Genomic DNA, 21,820 nt, shown 5'->3' on the forward strand with positions numbered 1-21,820 from the left:
AAAATCTCACACATACATTTACCGTATAATCTGTATATTAATGCACAGACCAGGTATATGTATGTGTTAATGTTTTTGTCATGGTACTGCTACTATACACTCCATTTGTTTTTTCAACACTGTAAGATACTCATTAGCACCAAAAAAGCACAGATATCCCCCACAGCTCTTTCCCTTGGTTAAACCTCAAGCAGAGTTTAACATCAGTTAACCCCCTAACGTCACAACACTTTGGGCAGGGCAGCCATTGTCAAAGCAACATGTTAGGCAATAATCTCTCTGTGTCCTCCCTCCTCCCTCTTTACCCCCTTTATTTACATTGCATTAAGTCAACGGCATCCAGGGACTGAATGATCTCATAATCTCATTCTCTTTGTATAGTGTCTTTTGAAACTTTTGTGAAATTGGCCCCTTTAAGTGTACACAGTTTTTCAAGTCTGTCCTATAACAATAGTCAGGTGCCCAAATGAACATTGGCACGTGTTGTTTTTGCTGTTATCATTGCTCCTGAATATATACAGGCCTTTAAGAGATCACTTCATAGTGATTCAATATAGGTGATAGGTATTAAAATCCTCAGCTCTCCTTCCATGCAAAAATGTATTTAAAAGTTTATTTGAAGCTAATATGAGGCTTCAGTTGTCCAAACTTGTCAAATCAAATATATATCCGTCATAGTTACAGTCTTTTTAGTGCCTCTTTTGGTCATGATTCTTGCAGCTGAACTGGTGGACACTGTACTTTTTACGCACACAAAAAATCTACCTGTAGAAGATATCCTCACTATTTTACTAACTTTAGGTGGCTAAAGGCTCATATTATCTCCAGATAAACCTTAAAGGATTATGTTAATTTCCAGCTCTATATTTTTATTCTTCGACTCTACTACAGTAGCTTTGCATAATTCACAGTGAAAAAAGAACTTACTATTTATCTTATATTGGCCCTTTATGCAGTCCCTCAGTTCAGCCTCTGTCTCAAACAGGCAGCCTTACCCCCTGTCTCTTTAAGGCCCCCCACCTGATCAGCCCACTCTGCTCTGATTGGCCAGCTTTACAGAAGCTGCCAAGAGGCAACTGTATCAGAGTTGTATTAAGTTACCACAGATGTAAATTCAACATATACAGCTTGACAGTTTCATATTAAAAAACTTTGAAATTACTCAATAACAGGAAACTTTTATTATGAAGAATTCACAGAACATGAAACGTGTTCCTTACCAAATTGGTGTTATATTTTTAGGGTAGTGGGACTAAAAACTGGATGAAACACCAACATATGGAGATATATGGATTTATTTGTGCAGCAGAACAGTTACAAATAGTGCAAGGAGGAATGTTACAAGTAGAAAAAACAAGTGATCAGTGATGATGATGTCAGCTGCAGACAACCAGTGCACCTCCAATGGGTAAACTACTTATTTAATTTTACTGTGCTGTGTAATGGAAAAACACACACAGTGTGCCAGCTTGACTCAAGTCACGGCTTGATGTGACTGCCCCCAAAACAATGGAAAAATGCCATTATGGAACAGAGCGGAGCAGTGAACTCACCCGGTGTGATTGGAGCAGATGATCAAAAAATCTGTCATGAACTGATGCCGGCTGAAAGTAGAAAAAATGTTGGAAGTGTTCAGAACAGTTGGAAGGCAGTGCTTTTTGCTCACAGGGTTTACTTCTACATACTTTTACCTCATTATTTGACACTTTGTCCATGTTTAATATGACTATCCAACATTGTAATATTATAACTGAAAATAAGGAAAAGTATAATAGGTCCCCTTTAAATCCTTTCCAATCATTTTTGGCCAAGGTGTAAATCTGGTGAAAAACAAACACACACACACACACACACACACACACACACACACACACACACACACACACACACACACACAACACACACACACACACACACACACACACACACACACACACACACACACACACACACACACATATTATTCATATTTCACACCTTCCTATGTTGTTGTGCCTCCTTGATGATCCATTTGCTTTCCAGAAGAATCAAAATAATGCAAGCAACACAATCCCGTCCAAAACAATCACATTAGGAACAATCAAAAAATACAATGGAGCTTAAATCTTAATAGGAAGGGGCCAGTCAGAGGCGGCCTAATTTAATTGACTAAAACATTAGAATACCATGAAATAACATTGGGGGATTTCAGCCTGGCACATGCAAAATTATACATTTAGCTGTAATCTGTACTATGAAGCAGGTGGTTTTGTATAACAATTTCCTAATTTTCTTAGTTCCACTCTTATTAGTTTTTACTGCATCTTGTAAAGTTGAACTTAAGTCATCACACATTCACAGCATGCATTTAGGATCTCATAACAAAGTCCTGTTATCGCATAATCACATTTTATGACATTACAAATGTGCCCTGACTGCAGTGCACAATTTAATGTAAAGTATTTTCAATGAAAATGTATGCTTTGTTAGTGTCTTGTCTTTGTTAGAGTCTTTTTAAAGGAAAATCACGAAGTTCATTTTTATATTGTGCTGAGAAGAAAAAAATATTTAAATTATCCAATGATTGAAAGCATTTTTATCGTTTCTGTCTGCTAGTATCTGATACTGAGCCAAGAACAGAGTGCAGGTGCCGGATGACTCTCCTTGAATGAAAATGAAATTAATGGAAAGCAGGTGGGTACTTCAAAGGCTGACTGCTCCAACGGTATGACCAAATGTGCTTGCAATCGCCAACCTCAGTTGTTGTATCTCTGCCATGGTGAAGTGGAAATTAGAATTGTGAATGGAAATAATTACTTAATTTTAGAGACACTGTGAGTGAAGCAGATGAAAGAGATGGGATATGTTGTCTACAGTTATTACAGGGTCATACAACAGATCGGCATTGCCACCAGTCTCTCTTTATATAGTATGTTATAGTTATGTGCCTACTAACTTGCATGCCCTGCAACATGATAGAAAACAAGATCAATATGTCTTTACTGTGGGAATCTACAATTGGGCATCTTTGTATACACTATTGTACATTTGTGTTTGTGTAACTTGAAATCTACTGTGTTGTTACACTTACAGGCCTGATTTCACTGCAATAATAACACTCTTTTTAGTTCAGAAATGTTTGAACATTTCCCTGTCCTTTTTTAACACTTGTGTTACAGATCAATTCAATGCTCCTAAACAACAAAGGCACAGGATTTCTTAATGTTTGGATTTAATGATATCAAACAAAAATCCTAACAGTGACCTAAAAAAAATCATTTGCAAAATAGCTGGAAATCTTCCACAGAAAATGCAGTCACAGCAATCTTTTAATGTTTCTCCAGCAGATTACAGATGGGAAGGAAAGCTGTAGGACAACAAAATGCTGAATGTGTCAAATTCTTAACCGACTTCAGGAAGTGGTTTATCATCTGACGTTGAATACACACATTTAGCCATCACAGAAGTCTCTGTTTTTAACTGGCATGTTTGCTAAACTGTAGCTCCATTGTTCCATCCCAAATTCTTAATCACAAATGCAGGATATAGTTGATGTGTGCACAATACCAGATGTTTTACACTGGGAAGCAATACAACTTTCTTTCTGTATGACCTTCATCTATCTTTTAATTGTATAATAGACAGCTGTCTTTTTGAATAAGGAAGGATCAACTAATTATATGAAAAATGCTCTTGCAACATCTGACAGCTGAAAATGTTTTTTTATAAAGTGAGATGTGTCCATAATTATGACATCTCCTTCCTTTATGTGATTTTGTGTTGTCAGCTTTCAAATTAAGCATGAAATCTGCACTGCTCATAACCTGTTTCAATGGAGAGCTGTCATCACAGAAAAAAATATTTGATATCAAGCCTCATTACAGAACATGTATCTGTTAAAAACCAGAAAGATCAGAAAATTGTTTGGTCCTTGATATCAGGCAAAGATTGGTTTTCCTTTATGAGACAAAACCAGGACATAATTTGTTTTGACACATACAGTATTAGTTTGTACTTATGTTACTTTTTGAAAATGAATTTTGAACTTTAAGCACTGATAAGTTTGTTGTAATGTCATTCATTAGAGCTTGTATCTACTTTCTACACTGATTTTGGGGATGAATGTAGTTCTAAGTGTGTAAGACGACCCTAGCTCTGATTCTGTGCAGCTAAAGGTTGCTCTCAGGAGGATGTCTACTCCCTGGGCTTTCCTCCTCTGCTGCATAGTCACTGAGATCAATGCGTTCTTTCACCATACTTCACAGGCGACATGGTGTTTCCATCAGACAGGGGACACACACAGCAGTCACACAAAAACAACTAACCTTGCCTCACAACTTTCTTGACTAATCTCTGTGGAATGTTTCAGTGACAGGATTTCTGGGGCTCACTGCTGGTCTGCCTCTTTAAAGCAGCAATTTCTGTCTCAGAGGAAAATCCCATGGGATCAATCTGTAATTAAGAAAAAAACCCTCAAGCTTAATATCAACAAAAAGTCTAACGGCATATTAATACAAATGCAGGACTAAGAGAGGAAAACAAGGTTGATCCAGAAGATAGAAAGAATCCTGGCTTTAAAAAGCACTAAACGAACTGGAACAGAGTAAACTCAGAACAATCTGACAAGGATTTTCTCTATTTTGTATCACTTTAATGAAAGTAAAATATTCTCATAAGGTATCACATTACACATATTTTAAGCTGCGAGTGAATAAAAAGTCTAATGTTTTGTATAAGTTTGGTGCATTTGTCATAAACAGATCTAACACATTAAACACAAATGATCACACTGTCTTTATGATGTAACTGTCTAATAAGCTATTCACTGGCAAATATAAAAACGCTTGTGTTGCAACAGAAGACAGATACACTTACCAAAACTGTTTGATGTTCAGTCATGAATGTGTCAGCATTTTACAAATGTGTTTTGAGTCATTGTATAACAGTATGAGAGAACAGCTCATGTCTGTAAAGCCAGATGTGATGTATATATAGAACAGATATCATATCCATATTGATGCAAGAAGACCTCTTGCTACATTTTTGGTGCAAAAAACCATGATAAAGCTCCTCTTAGCACTGCATTTGCGTGTTGTTGGGCGAGTTACAGTATTTATTGGAAGCAGTATTTTGGTTTTATGGGTCATGTTTGAGAGAGGCAAAGTGAATGTTGCCTGCTACAGCCCTGGAGGAATGTTGTCCTTTCTTTGGTCTGTGGCACATTGTGGCCATTGCCCGTGCAAGCCGTGCCAAGGAAAATACCTTACAAACTGCTGACTTTGATAACAGGGAGAAATCTGATTCTGTCTGCAAGCACTCTATCAAGGCAAGCAGTAACCAAGCTGTTTCAAGTCCCCCATGAATGTGTTTACTAATGACTTGTCTCTCAGAACATTTGTGTAAATGAGGGTCTCAGAGTGCAACAGTGCATTGATAGTATTCACAGACAACAGCACACACGGTCTTGTCTTGCACAGCATGTATGCATGTCTTTTGTGCATTCAGTGTACTACAAGCAGCAAGGGGAATAAGGGGTGGAGAGAGGAGGTGATGTGTTTGTGAATGTTTGTATTTGGTGGGAGGAGGTTCTGAACACTTTCATAATTGACCTCAGTTTGATATTTCTTTGGGTGGGGGATACAGACCAAATTTCCTAACATACCCAGTCCATAAACAGAGGACTGTGTTGAAGAGACATCACGTTATTTATATAAGGTTACGTATTACCAGTCAGTATATCATTAGTTTCTCATTGTTTGTGCAAATGCCACTCAAAATGACTTACTCTGCCTCCACATTGCACTATGGAATATTTTACAGTTAGAGCCAGTTAAAATAAAATAAAACAGTTGTCCATTGTGTGAACTGCATCAGTAAAGTGGTTCTCTGCGACAGGGTGCCCCTGTTACCAATTGGGTAATTTCCCATCTGTACACAATTATTGTAATTTTTAGAGGTTTAAAGACAAGGTAGCAACATTACAAACCGTTGAACCACCTGTGGGTCACATTGTCCTATGTGTGCTTGTACATGGTGAGAAAAGAATTCAAGCCATTGAATGTGAAATGTGTTATACAGTATGTCTGAATGCCTTTGCAGATGGTAATGTTGACTCTGGAAGCCTCGTGGAGTGCTGGCTGCTACAGGCTATAACATCACTAGCACTAGGGCCATGTGGGACCTCTCCTTAAAAAAGAAAAAAAACTTTGAGATTTTTTCACAGCCCATTGTAAGCAATCAGGCAAATAGAAGCTTGCAGTCGTGCAGTGCACAGGCACTTCTTCTTTCCAAAAGGCAGAGAGCAATGCTCAGTCTACTGACAGGCAAGCCAGCAGACTGACAAGACGTCAGGACATGTTCTCATAGTACTAACAGATGGTAACAACACCGGTGGGTCTTCTGAAGCCCACTTTCTTTCTCCTGTGTGTGATTGCTCCTGAATGCACATTCCTCTTCTGCTGCTGTCAGTGAAGACCTGCAGATGCACTCAACCACAGGCTTACTTTTCAATCCTGCATCTGTCTCTGCGCTCATACCAAAGCTGCATCCGCGAGAAGAGGATACACATGTTTTATTGACAGAGCCACAGGTGGTTTGAGTTTGAGCTGTTGGTGGACTGGAAGGGCTTTTCCTGTGTGGTGAGCTGTGGCATCTTCGTAGCCGGTATGTTGCCTATTGTTGTAGCATGTTTGGTATTTATCCTGCTGGGCTCAGGGCAGCCGCAGGTTGCCGCACAGGCTCAGGGGCAGAGCCAGAGTCGGGGCCAGGGCCAGGACAGCTCTGCTACCCCTTGGAGGCAGGTGATTCAGTGGGAGAACAATGGCCGCATGTTTAGTCTGCTGAACAGTGGAGCTGAATATGTCCCTGCTGGTGCGGCGGCCCAGGACCAAGCTCCAAGGGTGGTTGTGGCAGATACACGTTCACGCTCTGCACAGAGACCTCTGAGAGGCAATGTCCGCAGACAGGCACCATCAAGAGGGTCATCTGAGACTGTCCGTGGGCAGGCCAGGCATCCTTTCGGCTTTGGACAAGTACCTGATAACTGGAGACAAACCGCAGGTACCACAGGTGGTAGCCACTTTCAGGGATCCTCTAGTACTCGCTTCAGGCCATCCACAGGTTCTTCATCTTCATCGTCCTCCTCTTCCTCCTCATCATCATCATCCATTTCTTCATCTTCATATAACGTACCATCCTACCAACAGTTCCCATTGCCTCAACAGCCTGCATTTCAACCAATCCCCTATGACCCTAGTTTTGTGGAGGGAACAGTCAGGAACTACGAGCCACCATTTCAGCCTGTTATCGGTGGAGGATATGGCGGTGGAGGGTACGGTGCTGGACGGGGGTACACTGGAGGAGGGTTTGCAGGTGGTGTGGCCCCCGTGCTCCCTGGCTCTCCTTCTGACTTTACTGAAGACGGTTACCGCTACTACCAGTCCTATAGCTATGGGTCTAATCCTGTGATTCCACGTGCTGCCCAACCACCATTTTCAGATGGTCTGGACCACAGATACACCCACAGTATCTACAACGAGGACTCTGCTCCCGCTGTGCCTGCCCCAGACCCTAACCAAGCTGCTCCAGTGATAGTGGACAGGACAGGCCCAGGCAGTCAAATCAGGAGCCCTCAATATGAGCAATTTCCTCCATTTGGAAGACCCCAGCCTCCCTTCGTACAGCCCATTTCTCCAGGCAGAAATTCTCCAAACTCTGCCCCTGACAATCCCAGTGTCAATGTTGGGAGTGTGTACCGACCAGAACAGAGAGGTACAGTGAGCTTTTTGTTTGGGTATTTGTGAAATAACACAATGCAAGCTTTATTTTACATTTTGTTCAGGGAGTTTGACCAGATCTTAAAAGACTGTATAACACATAAGTGGGATGGGAGTGGATGCCAATTTGGAGCCAACAAGAACATTCTTAAGCTCTCAAAATATTTCTTGCATTGCTTACAGTGTGATTTCTGTTATACTAGACATATGAATTTGAAATATGCAAGAACTAGAGAGTAGGGAGTTCACCACCCTCTCAAGTATACAATCATGTTTTTCCAGTTTTCTTGTTTGTCAGATATTTGAAGTAATCAGAATGAAACAGCTGCTAAAGAGTCAGCCTCTTTTTCAGTTTACAAACAAAGTAAAGTGGATGCAAGGTTCATCTTTTCCCACTTGTATGGTTATTGAAACCAGGTGTTGAGAAAGCCCTGCCAATGTTCAGAGATCACACACAAGAACCACTGTGTTTTTGTGTGGGGAGTTCTGTGCTACAAGAAAGCAGACTGTTTCATGAGGCATGCAGAGTTTGGTAATGGTGGTGGTGACCTCATATGGGGTCTGGTGACAGGGGGTGTTGGTGGGTAGTGGCTGCCTCCTGGGCTTGAGGACAGGACAGGGTAAATAGGGAGGGGGATACAGTACTCCACCACTCCTTGAGGGGGAGGGAGAATGTGGAAAGTCCCTGTTACAAATGGGGTCCATTGCTTCACTTACATGAAATCAAAGAAATATTTAGTTACAGGAATGAGGTGTGTCAAAATGTGCAGTGCACGGGGTACAAAAGAAAAAGTGTTTTGGACCTATTTTTTGAACCTACCTATTTGAACTGATCACCTGTGTTTTGATAATGTATCACTGTGCAAGGGATGAAGAAATTTCCCTTGAGTTTATTGTAATGCTGAAGAAAAAAAAAGTTAGCTCAATGTAAACAACATGACTTTTTTTTATGTTCTGAATTTCGCAAGCGGTGAGGGGAGACCTCCAGCAAGAATCTTAGACTCTTAATAATGTAGGTTTTACTCAATGATCTGCATAACTGTGTTATAGTCCCTCTAGTGTGCTGTGAGCCTTGCAACCATCATTCATTACACTCTCTAGAGCTGGGAGCCATTTCTACAGCACAAAAAGCCAACATGTGTGCGGATGCTTTAGTGTAATCAGTAATCATTGTGATAAAGATTCAGCCATTGGGAGCTGTTGAAAAGCTGACATTTTTATTGCACTACTTTATGGCACAGCATTAAGCTGTTAAATATCATACGAATGGTGATATACAAATTTAAGATTTACTTAAAATTGAAGACAAACATGTTTTATATCCATTTTTAAATGTATAGGCAAATGTAAGTTGCACTGATATAACAACATAAACATTTACTAGTGGCCTGGCTGTTTATTATGTAATACAAATACATTGAATATATATGATCATGCATGGGCTACTAAAATCAGTCCAAGAAACACAAATAGGGCTAAGTTAGTGTATGTAAACAAGATGGCAAGCATTACTATTAGCAACCAAAGTATATATATAACTTCAATGATTAAATTTAAGACCATGAAATAAGTTTCAATGCAGAAATTTCCCAATTGTTGCTTTTAGGTGTCAAGTGGTTTGAGTTGTATATGTACAGCCACAGTAGTATATGTGCTGTGTGCATGAATTGTAATACAAAGAGAACTTTACACTATATGAGCAAAATTTGAACCATTTATCATGTTAGTGGGTGTCTTTTCTGAACCCAGATTGGCTTTGACATCAGTCAGCATGGTACTTTTGTTGATAAAGACCTAGAGTTTGTAACAGGACAACAGTAGCAACAGCTAGCTGTAATGAATATGACTTGAATTGTGCTGCCCCTAGTCAAGGTATGCACTCCATGAGAGCTTTATAACATTAAAAGCTGTGCAGTGTCATTGCAAAGATTGTTTAAAGTTTACATAATGTCCCAAATATATATATGCTTTGCAATGCATTGTCATTTGATATCACTCTTCCTTCCTCTCATATTCCCCCAACAAAGCCATCAGCAGTCAGGAGAAAGAATAATTAGACCATAATTGGTACAGATTAATTCATTAAGGCAGCTGCAAGGCAGCATCACATTTATTTTACTCAAGCATCCTCAAATTAAGGGAAAAGGTTTTAACACCTCCATATTGTTAAAAAATGTATTGTAATATAACTGACCATGCAAAATGGTTGATCATAATGCCTATTGCAAGAGGGCATAGAGTATGCAGTGAAAGTAGAGTTTGCTAAAACTATGTATAATCATCAGATGTTGTTATGAATCTTGGTTTTGACCTCAGTAAATTTAAGGGTGCTCTTCTGTCAGTGGTCTGCAGCTAGCTAACAGCATTTAGCTTACAGCAAGAGTATCTGATGAGGAACCCTCATGTCCTTTTATTATTCTATATTAGATGGTATAAAAAGCCTGGCAAGATTCAGTTTTTTTTTCTCTGTGCCCCACTTAGAGTGTAATGTGTGGCTTTGTCACATGCTGTCGAGAGCTGATCAGCTTTGGCTTCTCAAAACACTTTATCCCTCTGAAAGAGACCCAATTTCACATTTCAAAAGATTACAGCACAGAGAACAAAGCCTTCCTGGGGTGAAGAGAAAAAACGGGGCTGAGAGTGCAGTTGGAAAACCTCTGCATTTCACACTGGTCTTACAATGTTTACATGGAAGCTTCCCCCTGTTCTATATGTCTGCATCAGAGAGAGCTGTCAGATGGGATGTTTACATAATGTCCGGAAAGGCAAAGCCCTTTTTTAAACTTGCGGCTAGGAAGGCGAGACTCATCTGGATGTTAAACGTGAAGCAGATATAAAATAGGAAACTTCTTATTTGGTTTCCATAAACAGACCATAACTAAAGCGTGACATGGATAACAGTTTGTTTCATCATCTGTTTTCTTTTCCATTGTCAAAGCATGTTGCAACAGAAATTAAAGGTTGAATTTAATTTTTGTGATTTTATTAATGCCTCCAGGCTTAGAGGTTGAATGGTTTGGCTATCTGTAGCTTGAACAAAGCAAGCATATCAGGCCTTTGTGAGCTACACCAGAGACCCTTGCTGGCATGGCCTTTACAGGGCATTACACAGACATCTACTCTGAAAAGTCAGCCCTGCTTTTTAAAAAATGAGTTCCTCAGGTTTTCTGACCGACTTGGTCAGTGTCGCACCTTTAAAAAAGCAGCGGTGTAACATTATTCATATTTTACCCTGGCACATACCTTCTCTCTTTCTGTGTGTCTGTCTGGCTCTCTTGCTGTATCTCTATGCAATGTCTTTCCTTCTCTATCTCTCCATCTTAGTCATTTGTTTGAATGAAGCATGTATGTATGAAAACACATGCTGTATTGCAACAAGGCCTCTTATTATACTGTAGCTCATGTTTCCAAGTTGAGCTTTATCCTCAACAGACATGACTAGTCATCCTATGTTTACTATGTTAAAGGTTAACCTCAAGTGACAGGTTCATATTAAGATTAGTGTCACACAAGATCACATCACATTAGCCAAGAGGGCAATCAATCATTTGCATAAAATGTTTACCTCATAATAGCATATATTAAGTTAGAGGCCAAATGTGTTGTGTTAATGTTATATGTTTCTTTGTTTTGTGGGGATTTTTCACACAAGAGATCCAAATGTAACCTTAGTGCTCTCTCACCCCAAACTCACCACTGTCTGAGAGGCCTATGGAGAAAAAGTGTCTCATTAGAAAACCATTATAATAATCTGGAATGCACAGTAATTAGTGGCCAATGGCTTTCTCTATTGTGACCCACTCTTGAACTCCAGGCCGTGTCACTCATGCCCCTCATATCCTCCACCAGCACTGCCATAAATACCAGGTAATAAAAATAAGATGACAAATATGTGAAAGGGTTCTACTGTTTTTGGTTAGCAAAGCCCTCACTGCCGTTGTTTGGAAGGCTGGAATCCAGAGAGATCAAAAGGTGACCTGTCACAGATTATCAATCATTAACACTCCCTTTATAAGCATTGTTTGAGACTAAACATGTATCCATATAATACCTGTTTTTTCAGCATATTGAGCAGACTTGTAAGATTTGGTTTGTGAGTGTATCACTATTACATCTTTCAAGAAGGTTGTGTATTTTGAAAAGTGACTGAATGAAAATATGCCTATCATTTCAGGTTTGCCTGACCTGGTTCCAGATCCCAACTATGTACAGGCTTCCACATACATTCAGAGAGCCCACATGTACTCCCTCCGCTGTGCTGCCGAGGAAAAATGCCTATCAAGGTAAAACAAATTCTGGATGTTGTTTAATGGCAATGCATCCATTTTTTTACACTTTAAAAAATCCCTTATGGGTTCTGTTTTCATATTAGTGATGAATGTTTTAATTTGAATGGTTTCTGTAACATTGTAAGGGCTGGGGACATGTCCAGAATGTACTCTGCTTTGTATGCAGTAAATGCTTGGAAGTACCAGCCCTCCATGACCCTAGGATAAATGGATGTAGATAATAGATGAAAGGATCATACATTATCAACAAAATGTTAATTTTTATGGGAGATTAAATTTTTTTGTAATATGCTCCACCTATGGCCAGCATTAACCAGCAAGTGAACCATCCACAATTCTATTATAGCCTTTGGGAATATGTCTGTGCAATAATAACTGAAAGAAATAAGTAAAAAAAAAAGTTGGCCAAAAGCTCAACACGAACTAAATCCTGGTCACTTTTGGGGATACAGGCTGCCATTAGTTTCATTTCTCTTTGTTGGTGGATATCATCCCCTGAGCCCCAGGCCTGGGCCCTTTGACTGCCTCCACACTAAGGGCACTATTGAAATGATGGAAGTGTTCTGTCCCCATGGCTGCTCTATTTGCCCTCTTCCCATCACAAGCACAGCCATCCCTCAAAGCCCTTTCATATCCTGTCTGAGATTGCAGCAATCACCGACAGATGGGCTGTTGTAATTTGCCATACACTCCAATGTCAACAACATCCACAAGACGAATGGCTTAGATCTTCAATGGTATTGTGAACTCGAGGTTGTGCCTCCTCTTTCACACAAAAAGGGAATCATACAACAGAGTGCGTACCTCGCTCTGCTCCCTCTGCCCATGTTGAAACTGTGTGTTTGGAGAGATGGTTGTAATCTGTAGAATGAATTATTTAGTAGATGTGCTCCTGCCTCCAAGCATTTCCCATCCGGCTCTTTTTTCCCTTCTTGTCTTAGTTATGAGAAACAGACATGCTGACATCCTTTTTGCAGCCACTTGTGCAATTACCTCACTGTTTTTTGTCTTCATGTATTTGTCCGCCATTCAGCACTGCCTATGGCTCAGAGACCACCGACTATGATGTTAGAGTCCTCCTGCGTTTCCCACAAAGGGTGAAGAACAAGGGTACTGCTGACTTCATGCCTAACAGGCCACGTCATACCTGGGAGTGGCACAGCTGTCATCAGTAAGTAGTTAATACAAACCAGATTTTACCTAATCAGCAAATTATGCTTTACTGGCTGCAGTATCAGCTGTGACGGTGACCATGGAGCCAGTGAGCAAACATTTGTTTCTGGCTTGATTCTTACAGATTACATCATTTATTTATTTAACAAATGTCTGTACTTTTATAGTCACTTTTGCATCATAGGAATGTACAGTTCTGGTTGGTTTTGGTTGTTCAAACTGTTGTAAAATTGACTGTGGTCACATAACAATTAATTTAAATATTAACTGGCTAAACTAAAATCACTACTAATTGGTTTGTTGATGGGTGTTGAACTGTTGAACTATGATCTATGATCATTTGCATTTATTTCATCAATCATCTTTTCTCTCTATAAGGGGTGCCTCAAGAATAATTCTGTATCCACCAAGGCAACAACATGTGGAATAGGCGGTTGGCGCAGCAACAGCTCTACAATGTATAGAATTAGGGGTTGTAGTATGCAACTATTGTGCTAATTTGCACAGACTGTATAGGCATAGAATCAGTTTTTTGGCCGGATGACTGTATTCCCTGCAAGGTCAACATGACTCACTACTCCATAGCATTGCATGGGATTGAGCCGACTTTCAGGTGAAGCCTGATTAGCTTTATACAACATGGAAGAGGGAACTTATTCAGTAACCTCACCTTTTCATTACTGGAAATTGGGATGTTATCTGACATATGAACCCCCGCTGGCCTCAGTAGGACAAAACTCGAGGAGGCAAAAAAGAGTTATATTGTCCTGGGGCCTGTTTCCAAATGTACAACATGCAAGCTATGATTTGAAACATGAGGTAATTTCCTCTCGCATTAATTTTGATGTGTTTAAGTAATCAAAAGAAACAGTATATTTGTGATTTATGCATAAGCAGGAGAGAGGACTTGCAAATGTATCTGCAATTTTCCAAGTGTAATCATTTTAGAAACAGGAAGCTAGTACCATGTGTGATCAGTACTTACAAATGGCTTTGGTGAAACAAGATCCTGGACTACAAAAACAGGCTGTACTAGAGACCTCATGTCTGGTTCGTGTTGGGCTTTTGTGTAGTAAATGTGATTGCTGTTACATACAGCACACTCTTGTGTTCTTCTTTCAGTGAGCTTATGAAAGTGAATGCAGTATGGTCCCCTTTACAATATAGACAGTCGTACTGCAGGAAGAGAAACCAGCCCCAGAGAAAATAAGTGAGAGAGCTGGTCTAAAGAGAAGTCAAACTAATGGAGTCCTTTAGAGGGCCAAACCTGTGTGAAATAGAACAACAGGACAATACACTCTAAATTCCACATCACATGAAACATAATGGTATCTAGCTGTATGGGTTTGACCAATTTAGCAAGCAGCCTTCTCATTGTTTCTCTCTCAGCAGACATATTTTAGGTGGTTTTGCAGGGCAGTAGTGGCTCAGATTTAATATCTCTTGAGGATTTCTGATGAGGTGATTTTGGAGGTATCACCTTTGTTTTATGACATTATATTCCATGTAGACTGGCTTTTATCTCAATTTCAGCAAGTCCGCCCACTGATGCTAGTGCCAGGCTCTGCTTTACTATCCTCATCTTACAGGAATGGGACTGGCCGTTAGGAGATTGGCAATGTTGTTGCTGTCTGACATCAGTCTGCATTTACACAGTGGGTCCCAGAAGGCAGAAAGCCAAGGCCATCATTCCACTGGCTGTGTGATCAGAATGACAAATCAATCCATTTTTGCTGTCAATCTGTGACACCAGATCATACAGTTGCTAAAGTATGATGGCATGGATATGGGTTACTGGGGCAGAGTGTTTGGTTACAAAGAAATCTCTTTAGGGGAAGAAAATCTCTAGCCCAGATTCTCACAATAAACTTTCCTGCCCTACATTTTTGTTGAATAAGCTGTGTAGTTGACAGTTTTCATTACATTCACTCCTATCTTTCTCACTCGAGTATTAGAAGAAGGGAAAGGAACAGCATCCTCTTGAGTCTTACGGACTGTAAAATTATTGGAATTCTGTTTTTTTTTTTTTTTTTAACAAATCAGGAAATAGAATTCCATGTGGGACACATTTTTTTTTTTATACCAGTCAACATGGGAAGCAAGTAAAAGTCATTAAAAGTGCTTTTATTGGTTTTACTTTTATTTTTGATTGTGCTGAAGTCGATAACGGAGTCCTTCAACTTGCTTTAGTCATCTTAGTTGCTTACAGTACATTTTTATTGAGCTATGTGGCCTTCCTGGTCAAAGATCATGGCTGCTGTTTGTGCAGGTGCTTGGACATATGTCTTCATATCCTGGTTATACTTTGTGGAAGGCAAATGTCAGGCCCCTGCTAAATAGTTCTCAAAGAGCCTACTGTAGTTCTTTGTGTTTTACAACCCAACCTGTGATGTGAGAAACCCTCAAAGTCTTGTTTGTTGCAAGACAAGTGGAAAATGACTCATGACTATGAAGAAGGAATGGAATGTTTTGTATATTACGATTACAAGCTATTCTTGTTAAATCCTCTATGTGTTCTTCCAGCACTACATTCTCTGTAGTTGACATAGTCAGTGAAAGGATCCAGGAATCCAAGGAGGCAGGGGACCCTTCCAGGCACCTCATCGTCCAGTGCCTCCCCCTCTCTATCTTTTCCCCCTGCTTCCAGCGCTCTCTCTTTCTGTCTCATTCTCACACACACTTACACACCTACACACATATATTGTAGATAATCATCTCAAGACTGCCACTGAAATGGATGCCAGTTTCGGGAACTCAAACAAAGGATGTGTTTCAACCTCGCAGGCATTTAATTTCCCACCCCACTCTATACACATGAATTTATACACATGCATAGATTTATACAAAATACATATGTGCCCTTCTGCCACACATAGAATAATAAATAATAATAATAGACAAGGTCACATATTTTCATTTTAACAAAGACAGGAGAGTAATTTGAACCAACTAACTGTTGAAGATAGTGTTCCAAGTCAGATAATGCCAGACAGGTTTCTACCTGAGAGCAATCATATTTGGTTGCCTCAGCTATGGAAAGAATGAGTCCTTGAATGGTCACTTGCTCCATCAGTGGAAAGTACCCACTTTTCCTTCCAAGTCATCCTTCAATCTTTAATGACTGTTCCAGTAAAAGCTGTTGCTATGTTGAAACATGGGCCATGAAGTAAGGCGAAAGGGCAATATTTATATAGTCTGAGTTTGTCTGACTGTAAGCGATCCAGTGCTTACCTCACCTGCTACAACAACTAAAGTCAACACCATTTAAGTTTACTGTATAGTGTGAATGAAGAATCAAATAATACTCAAAATAATTTCAATTGCTACTTCAAGGTGTATTTAATTCATGTCATGTTTCATTTCAGTAGGATGCTCTCTTCAGGAACGTTATCACATTGGTATAGGCTTTGTTTTTGTTTAATTTAGAGCATGCAGTTATCAGGATCAAAATGTAAGAAGATTTTGCTTTCTAATCTACTTATTAATCTGATGAATTGAATAGTTATACCTTATCAACAGCTCTGAAGTTTAGTCAGACTAAAAATTTGATGAGAATGTGTTCAAATGAATTAAACCATTCCTTGAGTTTTTCTTAACTGTGTAGGTTTTGTGTGTACAGTCAGTGGATAAACTACATGTCAATACTGTAGGTATACTAACTAAACTTACATGTTGCTACATGAGTGATTTGTGTCCATACAAATATCTGAAACACTTGTTTGTTTCTTAGTACTTAAAATGAAATGTCTTTGTTGTTATTTTAGCAAAACATAGCTCTGAAGGTTCACAAATCTGAATTTGGCAGTTAATAACTTGTCACTGAGATACTGTATGTTGCTATACTAACAGTTAATAGATACACTTTATAAAGCCTATATTCCATTTTGTTGAGATAGTGAAAGTTGTTATAGTTGTAAGTAGTTATGTGTGTTGAGGATGTGTTCATTCGGTTTGGTTTGGACAAAATATTACAAATTATTCATATGATGTATAATGCAATACAATTCAATAGCACAACAACATCCTCCAAAATGACCACAACGTTTAATGAACTCTTCTCTGATAAAGCCTCAATAAAACATTTTTGTTAGGCTGTTGTATTAAATCGCAAAAGATTCAGTGTGGCTTATAAACTGTCAAAAGTATGCAGCTCATATATGCCATCTTAGTTATAACCACCAAAATGCTCGCCGCTAACATATTGTATCTGTTTTGCCTGTGACAAATGATTCTTGTTTGTAAACCTGACAGACATGCTTCATGTCAGCAGTGTTGCACATGAGCCTCAGCCATAGTCACGTGATAAAATGAGATTTGTGCATCTATGCGCTACACTAAGAGCACACCACTTGAATTAAGTAGCCTCAATACCATAGAAAAACCACAGTTTGCTAATGTTGTTGGGTGTTTTCTTGCTAAACACATAAAAGATAGCTCAGTGCTGGCTGTACTCATATAATACACAGCCAGGATAATTATCTTTTTTAGGCAAAGGTACATACAAATTTACAGAATCTTGTGACAAAATACAACTTTACATGTTTAGTTGTGGTATTTTATCATTTAACAGAGGTATATTTTTACTAAAGACGTGAGATTAAAATAGTTAAAAAACTAAATAATGACATTTAATCACAGGAAAGGAGAAATATGAATGTAGGGAGTGGTAAGCAGCTATTCTATAACTATTTTAGGTATGTGTGCTTTGCTATGTTGTTTCCACTGCTGTGCACAAATACGTCAAACTAATAATAAAAGTAGGAAGACTGCTGTCATCGTTCTGCATGCAAATACACCCGTGTTAGCATGTCATGCAATTATGTGTACAGCAGGCTTTTAAAAAGCTAATAGCATCACAGGTCACTTTGACATTTGGGAGAGGTCCAAGCCATATAGCAGTTAATATTGCAGATGATTTCAAATGGACCAGCTCATTGACAGAGTCAGTCACTGAGAGTCACTTGTTTCAAATTCCGGTTCAGTTGAGATGATCAGTGGCCATGTGCATCCAGCCTTTCCTAATCTGCTAAAGCTGTGCAAACACACACAAACACACCACAAGCAGCACACAAATACACTCTGACACTAATACACAAACACATTTACACATGCACACAAAGATATGTGCACGCACACATAAAAAAAAAAACATGAGCACAAACACATTCACACACCCGCGATCACACACACAAACACCTCTGATCTCGCCGACTGATACAAGCTAATTAACAACATTCATACATCATTAGGGTGTTAATGTCTTGCGATACTTTATTGTTTCCATCAATTAGTATCCATTGTCCTTTGGTACTTTATGATGTGTTCAGTCAAGGTGCAACATCACGTACATAAACATTAACATATTTGGTCAATGGGTTGAATATACAGTATATAAATCCACAGTCTGTCTTGAAGTTGCATTTAAACCTGGATAAGCTAAATTTACACAATGTGGAGGTGTAATTACAACAGCCTAACAAACTCTAGAATGAGCATAAATGCTCTGGTTGCTCACATTAACTAAAATGTTTAGTTTTTTTACGCACAGTGATTTGCTTTTTCCTACAGGCACTACCACAGCATGGACGAGTTCAGCCATTACGATTTACTGGAGGCAAGCTCTGGCCGTAAAGTAGCAGAAGGACACAAGGCTAGCTTCTGTCTAGAGGACACAACCTGTGACTTTGGTCACCTGAAGCGCTATGCCTGCACCGCTCACACTCAGGTACTGCAGCAAATGAGAACATGGGTGGAATTAAGCAACAAGGAATGAAAAAGCGATTGCAATTCAAGCTCCCCCAATCAATTTTCAACCTTCATTTGGTGGTCACTTTTTTATCGTTGCATTAATAGCTGGGTTTTAGTCATCAGCCTGAATATGTTCCTTGCACAATGTCAAATTGACATTTTACCTGCTGACATACACTGCATAAAGGGTTTTCACTTCAGATCAGTATCCTTACTAATGCCTTATCTCCCCACTGTTTCTTCAGGGTCTGAGCCCAGGCTGCTATGATACATACAATGCTGATATTGACTGCCAGTGGATCGATATCACAGATGTCCAGCCTGGAAACTACATACTAAAGGTAAGAGTAAACTGAGATTTTGCTGTGCACGGACATGGCACATTTGTGAACAGCATAGGTCACATTTTATGGAAGGAAGTGAGGGGTCTTTGTCCACCAACACAAATCGATTTGATTTATAAAAGAGTTATAAAGCCACTGAAGTTTGCAGCGTTCTTCAGGTTGCAGCACAGGGCTCAGTGGCACCGGTCTTCTATCCATTTCATTGTCTATTTTTCATGCATATTTTGTTTGATCAATATGGCTGCAAGATGTACTACACATAGACAATCTATGCAGTGTTATTTATCCCAGATAAATTCACACTTGAAGCAATATTGGTCCCATTAGATGTCACTCATGGTTGTTGAAATTTGAGTATGTGTTGAATTATAATGTGCTGTCTGTCTTTTGTCTCTCAGCTCCAGGTCAATCCCAAGTTCTTGGTGCTGGAATCAGATTTTACCAACAATGTGGTCAGGTGTAACATTCACTACACAGGACGGTTTGTTAGAACAACCAACTGCAAGATCGCACAGTAAGTAAGACAGAATTTACAGATTTTAATCACATACTTGATTGCTGACTATTAATAATTCACTGGACAGACTTATTTCAGATTTATTTTTATTAAGTCTTCCACTTTTTTGGTCATCTTGTGCTTTTGAGAAAGATACAGTTTGACATTTTATACAATGCCGCATGCCGACCCATAGTGGGCATATATGCTGTAGAATTAAATCTGAAAGGCAAACTGTTAATAAGCGTTCATGTCATGTTCCCACCACTAAGTTACAGTGAACCACATGACAGGGTGGTAGCTAAATGCACTTTGATGAGCATCCGGTGTAGTGAATTACTTAGTAGATTTAATGGGGTCCTGGCTGAAATATTTGATGATTTAATGAATTATGTTCTCATTCTTCAGTTAAGATTAATGGGCTCTGAAACTTTCATATTTTCCCTCAAAGGGAGATGCAGGGAAGTTGAACTTTTCAATAGCGTATCATTGCCCTCAGAATTACTATCATATGCTCTTGAGAAGTCTTTATATAGAGAGAGGATATGCATGAGGAAAGCATCATTAGGTTCAATTGCTCTGGCCAGTCTCCCTTAGTTCCACTAAGACAGTGAAAAATACACTTAAAAATATGTTTACAAAAGCATTTCCACATTTAATGAAAGCTGGGTATAATGGTTGGGTTTTTAAGGAACTGGCCCCAATAAAAGGATTACATCAGCAGACCTCCATCATTTAGGTATTTAGTTTGAACAGCTTCTTTCATTTCTAACATTCATGTCAAAAATAAAAATATTATTAGTATTATTAGTAATCTCACGGTAACAAACTGAAAAACTGAAATTCTGAAATAAGCGCTCACAGCAACAACTAGAAGCAACAGGAGAACCTGGTATCCATCTATGTTTGTGACAATGATCTCTTTATTCAGTTCAGCCAAATCCCTCACTATATGATGGTGGTAATTCAAAATGTGATTGTTTACCAACCACCAAAACTCAAAGAGAGGGAAAAGTAGGAGATTATTTATGTGTAAACAGCAGACACGCTGCATGTGAATGGCATTTTTAAATTGGATCTATACAGTACAATTTTGTAATTCATAGGGTCAGGATAGTTAATAACATCATATCAGCAGTCATTCTGTTCATTCATTATGTACAGTGTCTATGTTTTGAAATCCTTCAGCGAGTCTGGAGTGTTACAGTCATTCTCACAAAAGTGTAATGTGTGGTCTGTTTATTTTGCAGGTCTTGATCAGGCACTGGAAGGCTGCCACGCTAGAGTGACCCTGATTGCTATTCCATTGAAATGTGAATGGAATCCATTTGTTGTTGGCTCATTGTCGATTTTGTTCGTCTTTACTGTTTTTTGTGCTGTTTTGGTATCCTGGGCCCATGGCAAGGGAGGGATCCACTGGCACTGACAAGAATGTGGGGGTTTAAAGTTAACACACACACATTGCATATTGCATAATGCATTTTGCACATTGATATCCCAATAATGACAACTCAGATCCCTGTAAACTAAGTTACCAACAACATATCTCATATTGTAATTAGCCACCCTGGTTTGGTTACATGCTTTTGACACCTCATTGGCCTTAAAAAGAGGCATTTACTGTATCTGTACACAGTAAAAAAAAACATCTATCCACAGCCCCTGCAGAGTGGCTCTGTTTATAAAGTGAGAAATGGTGCTAGTGCTGAAATGAGTGGTTCCCGACACATCAGGGTTCAGCTGCAATCCAACAAATAAAATTAGGGGGACAAAGCCTTCCCAGGTGCATTCATCCATGCAGCACAGGGACAGACAGAAAGGCCCAGTGACTCAGAAGAACCACAGTATAGTATGTTAGTTGTTCTCTTTCTTCTCTCTCTCTCTCTCTCTCTCTCTCTCTCTCTCTCTCTCTCTCTCTCTCTCTCTCTCTCTCTCTCTCTCTCTCTCTCTCTCTCTCTCTCTCTCTCTTTCTCTCTCCCCCTCTATCTATTTCTGCCTAAACGGGTCATGCTTGGC

At 39.4% G+C, this 21,820-nt stretch overlaps 1 protein-coding gene across 1 annotated transcript; it reads left to right on the top strand.

Moving 5' to 3' along the window:
• Window positions 1-6,291: 6,291 nt before the first annotated feature.
• Window positions 6,292-19,826, top strand: loxl1 (lysyl oxidase-like 1). The gene is made up of 6 exons (XM_062442072.1): window positions 6,292-7,749; window positions 11,929-12,037; window positions 13,077-13,214; window positions 18,785-18,941; window positions 19,210-19,305; window positions 19,707-19,826. Exons 1-6 carry the CDS (start codon window positions 6,645-6,647, stop codon window positions 19,824-19,826), a joined length of 1,725 nt encoding a protein of 574 aa, XP_062298056.1. The 5' UTR covers window positions 6,292-6,644.
• The last annotated feature ends 1,994 nt before the right edge of the window (window positions 19,827-21,820 follow it).

The sequence above is a fragment of the Scomber scombrus genome, chromosome 1 (genome assembly GCF_963691925.1).
Source record: "Scomber scombrus chromosome 1, fScoSco1.1, whole genome shotgun sequence".
NCBI lineage: Eukaryota > Metazoa > Chordata > Actinopteri > Scombriformes > Scombridae > Scomber > Scomber scombrus.

Coding starts and splice junctions, on each gene's coding strand:
- loxl1 (XM_062442072.1), top strand. CDS start 6,645: ATGTTGCCTATTGTTGTAGCATGTTTGGTATTTATCCTGCTGGGCTCA. Junction 12,038..13,076: donor GAGGAAAAATGCCTATCAAG/GTAAAACAAATT, acceptor TCCGCCATTCAG/CACTGCCTATGGCTCAGAGA. Junction 19,306..19,706: donor CTGGAAACTACATACTAAAG/GTAAGAGTAAAC, acceptor TTTGTCTCTCAG/CTCCAGGTCAATCCCAAGTT.